At 40.3% G+C, this 13,963-nt stretch overlaps 1 protein-coding gene across 1 annotated transcript; it reads right to left on the bottom strand.

Annotated features, from left to right (window-relative positions):
- Nucleotides 1-5,954: 5,954 nt before the first annotated feature.
- On the bottom strand, nt 5,955-12,991 carry LOC139724346 (uncharacterized). The gene is made up of 2 exons (XM_071635498.1): nt 12,695-12,991; nt 5,955-11,379 (listed from the first exon to the last, which is right to left on the bottom strand). The coding sequence occupies exon 2, from the start codon at nt 11,371-11,373 to the stop codon at nt 10,219-10,221; it is 1,155 nt and encodes a 384-aa protein (XP_071491599.1). The 5' UTR covers nt 11,374-11,379; nt 12,695-12,991; the 3' UTR covers nt 5,955-10,218.
- Nucleotides 12,992-13,963: the final 972 nt, after the last annotated feature.

Here is a 13,963-nt window from a genome sequence, read left to right as displayed (position 1 = left end):
AAAACAAAAACAAAGCAAAAACAAAAACAAAAAACAAAAACCAATCGCACCCCGGCTCTGGCAGCACTGATGCTATACATACATCACGTGTTTACTATCTATCGCCCGTACTGTATACGTAAGGTATATTTCATTCATTGTGCAACGGATTATCAATTCAGAAAATGCAAAAGCTCCGTTGCATGGGAGGGAGATACCCCGCCCACACCCTCCCCCATTATAGGTCTCCAATCAGTGGCATAACTGGGGGGGGGGGGGGGGGGGGGGCACGTGCCCCCCCCCCCCCAATCCGCTGGTTAAAAAAAAAAATCAAAATGGCTTTTCAAGGGTTGGTAAACTGCTTTTGAAATTGACATGAAAGGGTGAGCAAGAAATTTTTTTCTCTAAGATTTCTTTTAACCATAATTAAAGAGGCATCAATAGTGTATAACATTGTTCAAAAAGCCCGGAGCCGATAAAAGATTGTGATTCAGCATGATTCCTGGTTGGCATTCTGAATGATAAGCAGGATGGAGCAGTGTACTCAGAACATCCGAACGGCAAAGAGTCGCTGCAATGTTGCGCAATGTGATGTAGAATGTACACCTCTGTACACTTCGTTATATCAAAGCTAGATCATTGAGTGTTGCTTTACATACTATAGTCTATATTAAAATGCCTTGCATTGCCAATAATAAGACTTGACCTGGGCTATTTCCCAACTTTTCCATGTATAAAACACACACACACACAAACAAAAACAATTAGGGGATGCTCTAAAGTGCAAATTTTGGACATCCTTCTCCCGCTTGGTCACTTCGACGCCCCCTCGCTGGTCATACATCCCCCAATCATGAACATAAACCGACATCCTTGACTACCAGTGGCGCACCGCCCCCCCCCCTTAATTTCCAAAACGAAAAAAACATAGCTACAAACGGCAGTTTTTGGACTGTAAAATGTCAAAATTTTAACGCTGGCTCGCTCCGCTCGCTCGTATCTAATCGCTATGCCATTCTTCTGATGTTGCTGCCAGTATTAAATTGCCAGCAGTTGCACCCGGTGCGCCCCCTCCTTAATTTCCAAAGCGAAAAGGAATAGCTACAAACGGCAGTTTTTAGACTGTAAAATGTCAAAATTTTCAAGCTCGCTCGCTCCGCTCACTCGCATTTTATTCAATTCAATTCAATTCAGTTCAATTCAATTCAAACTTTATTTCATTTTTCGAAAAGAACATAAACATTTCACTTTCTTTGGTAACATAGAATAAGGTTGCATAATCAAAACAAAGTAAATTGAGAAAACATAATTGTGGAACCTTGGGGTAACAAAAACGTTGTAAGGAAAATTGATTGACTGAAGTGATACAGACGATATAATCGTTATGCCATTCTCCTGATGTTGCTGCCAGTAATTGCCAACAGTTGTGCCCGGTGCGCCACCCCCCCCCCCCCCCCCCTCTTAATTTCGAAAACGAAAAAATATAGCTACAAACGGCAGTTTTTCGACTGTGTCAAAATTTTCAAGCTCACTCGTTCTGCTCGCTCGCATTTTTATTTTAATTGTTATGCCATTCTCGTGATGTTACTGCCAGTAATTGCCAGCAGTTGCGCCCTGTGCGCCCCCCTTAATTTCCAAAGCGAAGAAATATAGCAACAAACGGAAGTCTTTTTGACTGTAAAATGTCAAAATTTTCAAGGTCGCTCGCTCCGCTCGCTCGCATTTAATCGTTATCCCATTCTCCTGATGTTGTTACCAGTAATTGCCAGCAGTTGCGCCCGGTGCGCCCTGCTTAATTTCCAAAGCGAAAAAAATGTAGCTACAAACGGTAATTTTTCGACTGTAAAATGTCAACATTTTCAAGCTCGCTCGCATTTAATCGCTTTGCCATTCTCCTGATGTTACTGCCAGTAATTGCCAGCAGTTGCGCCCGGTGCGCGCCCCCCCCCCCCTTAATTTTCAAAGCGAAAAGATGTAGCTAAAACCGACATTTTTTAAACTGTAAAATGCCAAAATTTTCGAGCTTGCTCGCTTCGCTCGCTCGCATTTAATCCTTATGCCATTATCCTCATGTTGCTGCCAGTAATTGCCAGCAGTTGCGCCCGGTGGGCCCCCCTTCATTTCCAAAGCGAAAAAATATAGTTACAAACCGCAGTTTGGGATTGTAAGATATCAAAATTTTCAAGTTCGCTCGCTCCGCTCGCTCACATGTAATAATATTGTTATGCAATTCTCCTTTTTTTTTTCTTTTTACAAAAAGTCCCTCCGTGGGAGGGGTATCCCCCTCCTACACCCTCTCCCGCTCGGTTGCTTCGCTCCCTCGCCGAGGATCTCACACCGTCACATAATGTACCCCCGTAATAGTCCTTCATAGTATTTCTATTTTTACTATGCTCTGTAAACGCGACTTTTGCACTCTTGTTTTTACAAAAAGTTCATACCGTGGGAGGGGGTATCCCCCTCCCACACCCTCCGCACTGAAGGAGCGGAATGGATCATCGCCGAGGATCTCACACCGTCACATAATGTACCCCCGTATAGTCCTTCATAGCGAAAGATTCGTGTATGTATACAATCACATGTATAAAATATGTACAATATATAGAGTATGTGTAAATGTACATGATGGCACAGGAGCCAATAAATCAAATAAAAAAAATCTCACAGTTTACATTTACTGTCAAAACGCACCCCCCCCCCCCTTGAAAAAAAAAGCTGGTGACGCCCCTGCTCTCCACGAGGACAATACACGACTATATCATAGCGTCTATATGTCGAAAAGAAGATTTAAAACTTAAGGCCCTGTCACACCTTTCCAGGCAAGCCTTGCGTGTGATTTGCGGAGACCTTTTTTTTTTTTTTTTTTTTTTTTTTGCTATCCGGAGGTCCCCGCAAATGGCCCGCATATGACAGTACTATAGAACGTATCTCGCCCGTAGTCGCCCGGAGGTGCGCACGCAAATCATATTTACCCGCAGTCATGATTGGGCCCTGTCACACCTTTCCGGGCAAGCTAAAGCACATTAAACAAAGGTCAATCCCTTCTAGGAATATGTGCAAAAGTGTAAATCAGAGCTGTACCCTCCTGGAAAGCCGGTTTTATCACTATTCCACTTAATTCCGCCAAATGAAACTGATGTAGAGTAATCTTCAAGTATAATTCTTTATCAACAGATATCAGATTAGTAACCGGGCACTGCCAGTTTAGTAGTTTAAATGCTCATTTCATAGTTGTTGTTGTTGTTGGTTGTTGTTTTTTTGCAATTTCTATTCGCGCATCCCCATGTCTTTACCATTAGGGATGACGAAAAGTAATTACCATCACAAAGAAATACCTTCCTTAGAAAGGTTTCACATCAGCCCAATGTTTCGAAATAGCGCGCTATTTTTCTGACTTGGGACATTAGGCGTTTTCACATTAGCCCGATGTTTCGAAATAGCGCGCTATTTTCTGACTTGGGAAATTGGAAAATATCTCGAGCTTGGATTTTTATCGGGCTGATGTGAAAACGCCTATTAACCCGTTCACTACTGGATTCTGAAATCCCCATAGACTTAATACACAGGCCACCAGGTTCCCGTATGGAACGGGTTAATAGGCGTTTTCACATCAGCCCGATGTTTCGAAATAGCGCGCTATTTTGTTGACTATTTTCTGCGAAAAATATCTCGAGCTTGGATTTTTATCGGGCTGATGTGAAAACGCCTATTAAGAAATATCTCGAGCTTGGATTTTTATCGGGCTGATGTGAAAACGCCTAATGAGACATGAGTCAATCGTTTTCCTATGTTAGCAGCAGATCCAGTTTGCCACATGCCCTTGAAGTCACTCATGTCTCATTGCATAATCACCAGCCACTTTCTACGGAAGATATGCCTTTGTGATGGTAATTACTTTTCGCCATCCTTACTTATAAAAGATAGGTGATATCATATAATGGTAAAAGATACTGGGATGCGCGAATAGAAATTGGGCTGAGATGGTGAAATAAGAGTGAAAATAACTCAACTGGGTATGCCCGGGCAATAATCTGATAATCTATTAATAAAGAATATTATTATACTTGAAGATTATTCGATATCAATTTTATTTGGTGGAATTGAGTGGAAAAGTGGTAAAATCAGCTTTCCAGAGGGTACAGTTTTAAACACTTTCACATGATACAGCTCTGATTTACACTTTTGCACATAATCTGGATGGGATTGATCTTTGTTTAATGTGCTTTATCACTAAGATAGATTTCGTTTCATGTAATAGATAAACAAGCAAAATAAAGTCAATATTAATTGAACGTTCGAAATGAATCTTCAGATTGCTCAGCAAGACGGCGTCATCAAACCCCGTCACCAAAGGCACAGATGCACCTGTGGAATTATTTTGTACATCAATAGAAAGGTGACAACAGATTGAATAATTACAGCCCGTTGGAGCTCCATCTCTTAAACCTCTTTGGAAACAGAAACATGGTTTATGATATGCAAATGCACGCGCGCGTTGACATCTTCACGGCCTGTAATTTCGCCTGAATAAGACGTTTATTTTGCAGCAATTAGAACAATATATGGCGTGTGAACGACTCGATTTCGCTTACCGGATTACGTGACATGCACCTATACAGATTTCACTGAAGATTGTGCTCGACTCCTCTGCTCAGCTGCTATCAGTAAAGCTCCTGTGTGACGCTGCAGTAGTTGTAAACGTCGTGTTGCAACGGAGTATCGCTCCGTGTCCGCTTATAGCTGCAGCGAGGAGCGGCGCATACTCGTCCACCTGCAATAGGAGTCTGTCGGCCCTTTAGAAAGGGGCGGGGCACATTTCCTCGGTATTGGTATTGATTGGACGACAGGGCATAATTATTATGCACTTGCACTCTACAATTAGAGCGTTTCCACTAAACAGCTCACAAAGCACCATTATAAGTTTGTATTCTTTCGTATGATCTACCCCCCCCCCCCAGTATTACTTAACTCGTCTTATTCGTGCATATAGTGGACATTATATCATAGAGTATTATACAAAGTACAATATAAACATAAACATATAAACATATTATATACATGGTACATGTCGATCAGCCTACTCATAAGGGCTCATTTGTGAACCCCGGTATGGATATACAAGTCATGTAATGTTACATATAGTACAGGTTTATGTACAAAATGTTTACCGAGTGTATTTATGTGCCATTGGAATAAGAATGAAACAGAAAATAACCATCCGAGTGTACGAAATCAAGATACTTCTAGGAAACATTGGTTAAAGTGACGAGTTTTGATATTATCTTGTTCATTATTGGACCAAGAGATAAGAATTGATTACAGAGTAGATGATTGAAATCTCTTAAGGTTTCTTCCCAAACGCAGCCAGCATTGCTGCAACTGATCACTGATCATAGGTTTGATGCTTTACAATCAAGGCCATTGAAGCATATTAATACTATTAGACACCAAAATGTTTGTCTAGCTGTGTATATCAAATTGAATTTGGAGATTTTCTCCCCCTTCGACACCAATGATTTAAAAGGAACGCGTCTCGGTAATTTGTGTTATAGAAACTTTTTTTTTCTGTTGAGAAAGAGAATTGTCGCGAGATTGTAGCTTTTCATGAGAAATGAAACTGAAAATGCAGTTTAGATAAATTCGGCTCTATATAACCTTTACTTGATTTGTTTATCTTTGTTTTCATTTGGAAAATCATTTGGAAAACTGAAAATGAGAAATCACCATTAGTCACACACACACACACACACACACACACACACACACACACACACGCACACACACGCACACACGCACGCACACACACACACACAATCAGAGCAATTCATTTACGGGGTGATAATAGCGAAAAATCCGTCTGGCGAATTGTTTAATGTATGTCCGCGGATTATGAAAGCAAATCGGTTGAAACAAACATATCTCCATAATACAATTTTATTAGTGTACTATGTTTTCTTAAAGTGGGAGACAAGCAGATAGAGATAGAACATAATACAATAGTCATGTAGTCAAGCATGGCACGCAATTTACGCAAAGGAATTTACGTCATGCCGGAATTTCCTTTGATGTTGCAAAATGAACTCTTAGTCTGTACTTCTTTTTGTCATAATGACATTATACTTTCAGGCCTTTCTCTCATAAAGTAATCGACGATTATTGTACTCTACAATACTATTAAAAATGTGGTGTTGTTTGTTAGCCTTGCAGTTACAACCCTGAAACATGATGTACACGTTGTTATTGTTATAAACAGCAGATTTACAGCGAAAACAAGGAGCTACATTCTCCTAAAAATGTGGCTGTATGGGTGTGTCGGCTTAGTTAGACGGTTTTAGCATTTTCGACTACTTTCGACTGAAATTCGTTGGGTATAAAACATTTTGATTTCAAATAGTCCAAAGAAGACAAAACTGAATCAAAACCAAAGAAAAATAACAGGTCATATCTACACAAACACAGAGCAAAACAGAACGCACTATAACGGGGTCTGAATTATCACAAGACTTGTATTCATCTGGAATAATAGGCATCTATATCAGTAGACGAGACATCAAAGCCGACTAGATGGGGACGGAGATATTAATGTTTATTTAGATACCTAACACAGACTGGAACAATATACATGTATAATATTTCAGAAGGGAGACTGAGGGTCACGACTTGTCGCATTACTCGTCTCATGCGTTGCCATGCTGTGATAGGTTCTTAATATGTATTTCATGTTATTCTCTTGCTTTCACGCATTTGGCTGAATATAGCTCTCTCGTTGCAATTCAAACATATAGGAACCCGAGAACTCTGCATGCTTCTATCCACCACGTCACCACGTGAAAATGGCAATAACTGAGTTTAAAGAGCACGATTATCGCTTTTTGTTTTTTAATCAAAGATACTAACGCACAGTTTACATCGATGCAGTAAAATGTTACTGTATATGTATTTCAAAGAATGATGTTTGACGGTACAATCATAACAATGCCAAAACATTATCGGAATATCTACTGTGCAAACTATCATGATAAGCGTTTGTACCATTCCAAATGAAAAAAAAAAAGTGTAGACACGATTTATAACATAAAAAAGATTGAGGGGAGGAATAATGCGTAAAAGAACGACCAAACGGACCCCAGATTGGTCTGATAACACGACCATTTGTATTGAGACAAAGATAGAAATATTTTATCACGGTCTTTCTCTCATTTTTTCAGTGACATAATGAAATACGACCAGTGATTCCCTCTTATGTAAAGTGTAACCATTATTTAAAAAAAGGACGCAAATCAGTTACAACATGTAGATGACTTTGACAAGAAAATTGCTGTATAAAAACTACATTTCCACATTCTGCAACTATATAAAACACATGAACATAACACTGTAGTTCAAATATATTGGTCAGAATTACGTTTTCTTTCTCGAAGTGCCGAAAACACCGAAAGTGCAGTTTTTTTTCTTTGTGTGTGTGTGTATGTGTGTGTGTGTAAATTTTCTCGACACACCTGTTCTCAATATGAGGTTTGTTCCCTTCTTCTTTCTTTCTTTATTGCTTGCATTCTCTGTCTTCAATGACTGTAACTTTATTGCTGTAATCCTTATAAACACTGCAACCACTCAGGATCTCCTTTGTGGCATTCTCTTAAGGTTCCCTATATGATGAAGATAGCAGATCATTCGATCGCCTCTTTTTCTATTTGACTGGAAGTATAGTGAGATACTTTATGCTAAACTGTTAGACAACGGTACACCGCATATTTACATTTTTAAGTTCCTCCTATGTGGTAAAATATGTCAAATCAAAACATGTCCCAGACCCTCCTCACTATATTACACAAGAGGAGGGAGCGGGTGGAAGATGATTGTTTGATGACTTCACTAAAGCTAGCAATCAATATGTATATCATACCTGCGTTATTGATAATTATGCTGACAAAATAAAAGTCGATCTTATACATTTCGGTTTAAAGGATACATAAAGAAGCACGACAGTTTCATCAAAACCAAGAGAATTTTTGCTTTCTATTTATTACGGGGTCATGCGTGTACAGGTATGGTATTTTATCGTGTTGATGAACGTTGATATCTTGTCTAAGCATAAAAACAAAACGGCAACATAAGGGGGTACAACCATAGCGCATAAGACATATTAATAGCGTAAGACATATATTTCGTAATATTCTTAAATTAAGAGAGATGGTTCATACTACACTGTAAAAACATCGGTGTTAGATTTAACACCACGGGTGTTAAATCTAACACCGATCAAACTTCAATAAAGGACCACACCCACAGGTGTTAAAAATGCACTTGTGATGGTGTTGAAAAGTGTTCACCTGACACTTCGTGGTGTTAATTTGACACTGTACCTGGTGTTATTTTGTCACTGTACTGGTGTTAATTCAAAAATTACACCACATGGTGTTGATTTGATATTTGTTGGTGTTAATATCAATGGTTTAACACCCGTCCAGCTTCAACAAGAGACCACACCAGCTGGTGTTACTTTGGTGTAAATTTATTTTCACATTTTTTCAAAAATCTAGTATTTTAACGTAAAATTCTTGATCGTCTTGTTTAAATTAAAAATCAACAAGAAGTACAGTTACTAAGAAACTCTACAAAAAACAGTTTAAAATTTGGAAATGACACCCGAAGGTGTTAATTTAACACCATAAATGAGCACCGAAAATTTAACACCAGCTCGGTGTTCACTATTGAACACCGGACTTTTTGCAGTGTAAAGTCTTTATTGTCACCATTACTATCAATCTTGTTATTCGCTTATCATTGCAATTCATCTGTATGATACTTGGCATCATATCAATAATAGTTCAGAGTCTTGTCGCCAGCCATGGGCTGATTACACAGGAGATCCGGAGCTTTAACCCTGGCTCGTATAAACTTCCTCAGGCTTGACATTAGCATAAGATGTTTATTTTGACATATGTGGATAGGTGTTAAAATGAGGGGAAATAATTTGTGCGACAAGGCTGTCTGGGTAATTAGAATGGCATGTTCATTTATCACCTACATGAACTATAATTATGTCATTGCCACCGGATAAGACAGTGCAATGGAGGGTCATGAGGTATACTGTCATATAAAAATATTGCTTTATCATCAGAAAATATTCAAAGCGATCTTCAACAGAAAAAAAAAAGAGTAGGCTTGATTTGGGGAATTCCGTTATATCTAATTCACCACAAGCACAGCTCTCTATTACTATAACAAAGGCGACGTGCGACAGCACGTACCATTACACTATCCACGAAACACACCCACATCGGCACTATTTTGAAATCAATCCAATGATTAAGGGTCACAGATCGTATTTCATATTGAAGATTTTACTTTTGATTTTTCATTGTTTGACTCAGTTGTTGCTCATCTCGATGCAACAGCTCGCTGGTACATCTCTATAACGCTCATCCAGCTGCGACCTTCTTGTATTTCCAACATTGGTAACAACTTGGGGCACACGAGCTCTTGCCCACGCCATCAGTCCCATCTTAAATCAATGGAATATTCTCCCTGCAGTTAAAGAAAAAAGAGCAATTACATGAACTATAATTACACTATGTACATTGCCACCGGATGCGACAGTGCAATGGAGGGTCATGAGGTATACTGTCATACAATATTGACAATAATTGCTTTATCATCAGAAAATGTTCAAATCGATCTTCAGAAAATCGATCGATCAGAAAAAAAAAGGAGTAGGCTTGATTTGGGGAATTCCAATATATCTAATTTACCACAAGCTCAGTTCTCTATTACTATAACAAAGGCGACGTGCGACAGCACGTACCATTACACTATCCAAGAAACACACCCACACCGGCGCCATTTTGAAATCAATCCAGTGATTAAGGGTCAGACATCGTATTTCATATTGAAGATTTTACTTTTGATTTTTCATTGTTTGACTCAGTTGTTGCTCATCTCGATGCAACAGCTCGCTGGTACATCTCTATAACGCTCATCCAGCTGCGACCTTCTTGTATTTCCAACATTGGTAACAACTTGGGGCACACGAGCTCTTGCCCACGCCATCAGTCCCATCTTAAATCAATGGAATATTCTCCCTGCAGTTAAAGAAAAAAGAGCTCTTCATCAAACTCCTTCAAAAGTTTTGTTTTTTGTACTTTCTAAACGTTTTACAATCTTCTCTTTCTTTTCTATTTGCTCCTACAGCACCCCACAGAGTGAATTTAACGCATGATCATCATCAGTTATTGATTATTACAACGCGTATGCCATGATGCGGTGATTGGCTCCGTCCACGACATAGGCCACTGTCTTTTGTCCCTCCTGTGTAACGGTCAAACCTCTCACGTAGTTGAAGCCTTCGCCGAAGTTGCCCAAGAACTCTCCAGTGGAACTGTACACAAGAACTGTCTCCACGCTGAAACCTCGCATGAAGCCGCTTCGAACTGCGACGTAGATATTGTCATGGTGGTCGACGGCTAAACCTCTGCAGTCCCATGACTTGCCGTTGTACTTGACGTCGATGATCCGCAGTGCCTTGTTGTTGTGCGTATTCCAGACCTGGATCCGGCGGTTCTTGAATTCTCCCACAACGAGGTGTTGATGAGAGTTGATTGCAATATACCACGGAGTATCCATTCTCCCGAGCGCCGTTCCCTGACCGCCCAGGATAGAGATACATTCCCGATGCTTGTCAAAGACAAAGATGCAGTGCTTCATGCCATCGGAAACGTACACGTTTCCATTTCGGGCTACTGCTATACCACAGGGTTGTTGGAGAGTCTCTTGCCCGAACACCTGGGTGGGGACAAAATTGCTGAATTCCACAACGCAGTGATTAGCGATGTCAGTGACTACGAACGTGCGTCCCGTCCAAGCAACAGCGAAGGGATCGAATTTACCGAAGCCCGGCATTTCTGGCGAGCAGAACTTGTTGGCCGGCCGAAATTCAGTGTCGAACACTTGAACTTGGTTATTTCCTTTGTCTGTGACGACAAAGACATTTTGATGCTTGATGACATCATGAGGCTGGTTCATCGGTGGCTTGTAAGTGTTGATCAGTTTTCCTTCAACCGTTACGACGACTGTGACGGGGCTGTATTTCATGTGACTTCCGCACACCTTGGCGTGAATCTTGTGCGGGCCGGCGTCTTTCATGTTGACCCGGACGACGCATATCCCCGCCGACGACAATTGATTTGGAAGGCCGTGGCCGGTCAAACGACCGCCAGGCTTCTCAATCTGAAGGTCTAATGAAGACAAGGCTTGGGGAGCTACCATCGGGTTTCCGCGGACACCTCGCAGGCTGAGATGGATTTCTAATGTAGTTCCAATGGGCATCTTGGTTGCCGATACAGTGACCGTAGACTGTTTTGCGTCCGGAACGGGAGGACCGTGAAAGGCCGCCATCTCCGTCTGAAATAGTACCATAATAGATTGATTGAAATCAGTTGGCTCCTCACATAATGAGCAGAATCAACGTACCGACAGATCTGAAACGATCAATAGGCCTATGAGTGCCCAAACGCATGTTTTTCGGCATAACATATCCATGTCCAAATGATATAGATCATTCATAGGAAAAACTAAAATTGCAGTTCTTATAGTTTTGACAAAGATCTTGTGATACTCAATCAATATCGAAATATCATGGTCAAACTATATGTAAACTATTCTCTCACGTATACACATACAAATGTATCTCTCTCTTAACTATTGGGAACGATGGAAATGCTTGCGACGCATACATAGATAAGCAGTGGCGGATCCAGAGGGGGCGCACCGGGCGCGCGCCTTCTCTTTATCTTTTTATTAAAACAAAAGAAATAAAAGAATGTGGGGGGGACGTGTGCGCCCCCCCCCCCCATTTTGTAAAGGCGCCTCCCCTTTACTGAATTCCTAGATCCGCCCCTGGATAACAAGGACAATTTCTGGGAGGTGCCAATGATGTAGCATGCTTCCAGTTGGACGGGAAGAACATATAGCTGATGAAATTAGGAATCGGTTATGACTTTACTCTCATGTAACGATAAGTATATTGCTATGGGTCATGACGTACGTTAACTTATTATCCTCGTCATTATACTCGGAACTACAACCATAGATTTATTTGCTTATATACTCTCTAAAAAAGAAGAGTGAAAATGTTCACTCTTGAAGGAGTGAATAACACAAAAAAGAGTGAGTTTTTAGTGAAATTGGAGTGAATTTGAGTGAAAATGTTCATTTTTTACTAATTTTGAGTGATCCCTGAGGTCACTCCAAAATTTGGGTTTGATATGTTCATTCTGAGGACGCTCAATCTCAACAACGGGAATGCACGAAAGTATTGACACGATATTTCACTCAGTGGTATAGGGTATAGACCTATACAATAGGCCCTATACCAAGCTCAGTCAAAGAAGAAAGGTTACATGAATGAAATTATATAGATTAATCACTGCAATTCTTTTCCGCGAGTATAGAAGCTATAGGCCCTATCGATAATAGTGATGGTGTATGGCACTGGACTTTTAAACTCGAGCGAAAGCTATCTCCAAAAGAGAGCATTCCAAATAGGCCTATAAGGCCCTACGTTTATCTTGTATGAAGACGAATAGCGCACAGTGTCCTCGATGGACAATAAATCTCACTGAAAAGCTTTACAGTGTTATATAGACATGGTACAGAACCTTAAATGTCAAAATGTTTTGAACACTATATCGTGCATGACTTGTCATTGCTTTCTTACCAGATATGCACCAGCGTCGTTGAAGAAAACTCTGGAAAAAGAGTCAAATCCTGATTTGTGCCACTGTATAGTCCACAGTCAATGAAAAGACACAACGGTGAAACTATCGTATCCCGCTGTGTATACCCATACCTCAACGCATAGCAGCCGGTTCAGTCCGTATGACTGTGTGCGTGCATATAAAAGAGGTGGGTATAGGAGTTGAATATCACCAGACAAATCATCATGCTCTATTGCACCATGTGTAAACAATTTCACGCCATATCATGCTAAAGTTCACTTGTAGCGGACCATTGCATTTTGTCGTAAAAATCACGTGGCGAATTATGCCGCTTATCAATGCCTACTAGAAAGCTATGATATTTATACATTAGTCATACAGTCAAGCCCATACGATTCTCGAGATTATCTATCATATATTCGCTCTGTCCAGGGAGGTGGATCTCCTCCCTGCATGCTCTGTCGGTGCTCCTTACAGTTTATATTCTTCACTCCTGTGAATGGTTAATCACCAGTTCCCTTTAAGCTGTTGTTTCACTTGTTTGATTATATATTATGCTGCAGAATTATTAATGAAACCAGGAAGGTGAGATTCAGTAGCCTCATGAAAATGTTTGTACAGTGAGTTGTACATTATGATTTTGACTGGTGCCAATTTCGCCCTTTGAATCCTGTGCGAATTAGAAAGATACGTCTCATTCCTGTAGACCCCCACCCACCCACCCAGTGTTGGCGACGATTACTGCATACGCACAGCGAAGGTACCTGCACGTACAATACATAATGGACATTTTCACCCGATATATGAAAACTAAAATACACTGTACTATGAAAAACTATTGCACGTCCTGGGGCTATATACATGCCAAATATTAATTGTAATCCTGATACACCATCATTCTTGCCCCATATTGTTTGAATTTGGTGGGGTTGTAGAGTACAAAGTCTGAATGGCGGGCCTCAATCTCTATATAATTATTGTAGAAATGAGATAAGGCTCTGATGGCGTTTGTCTGGTGTTACATGTAGCTTGCCCGTTTCTCCCGGTTTCCCATCCAGTTTCTGTCATACAGCGATAATTGTTCATCATACACACTTTACCAATTCAAAGTATGAATTACGATGAGATTCGGGCTTTGTTATCAACTATACTTTACATTTGGCAAAATTTTTCTTCAAAAAAAAAAAAAACCACAACAACAACCAAACAACAATAACCTGGATTTTAGTAGTGAAAATGACAATAAAATGATTTATAGGGGGCCTACA

The sequence above is a fragment of the Diadema antillarum genome, unplaced genomic scaffold (assembly GCF_040938485.1).
Source record: "Diadema antillarum isolate AM-2024a unplaced genomic scaffold, OU_Dant_1.0 scf00000211, whole genome shotgun sequence".
Classification (NCBI taxonomy): domain Eukaryota; kingdom Metazoa; phylum Echinodermata; class Echinoidea; order Diadematoida; family Diadematidae; genus Diadema; species Diadema antillarum.
This window is presented reverse-complemented; position numbering and strand designations above follow the sequence as displayed.

Coding starts and splice junctions, on each gene's coding strand:
- LOC139724346 (XM_071635498.1), bottom strand. CDS start 11,373: ATGGCGGCCTTTCACGGTCCTCCCGTTCCGGACGCAAAACAGTCTACG.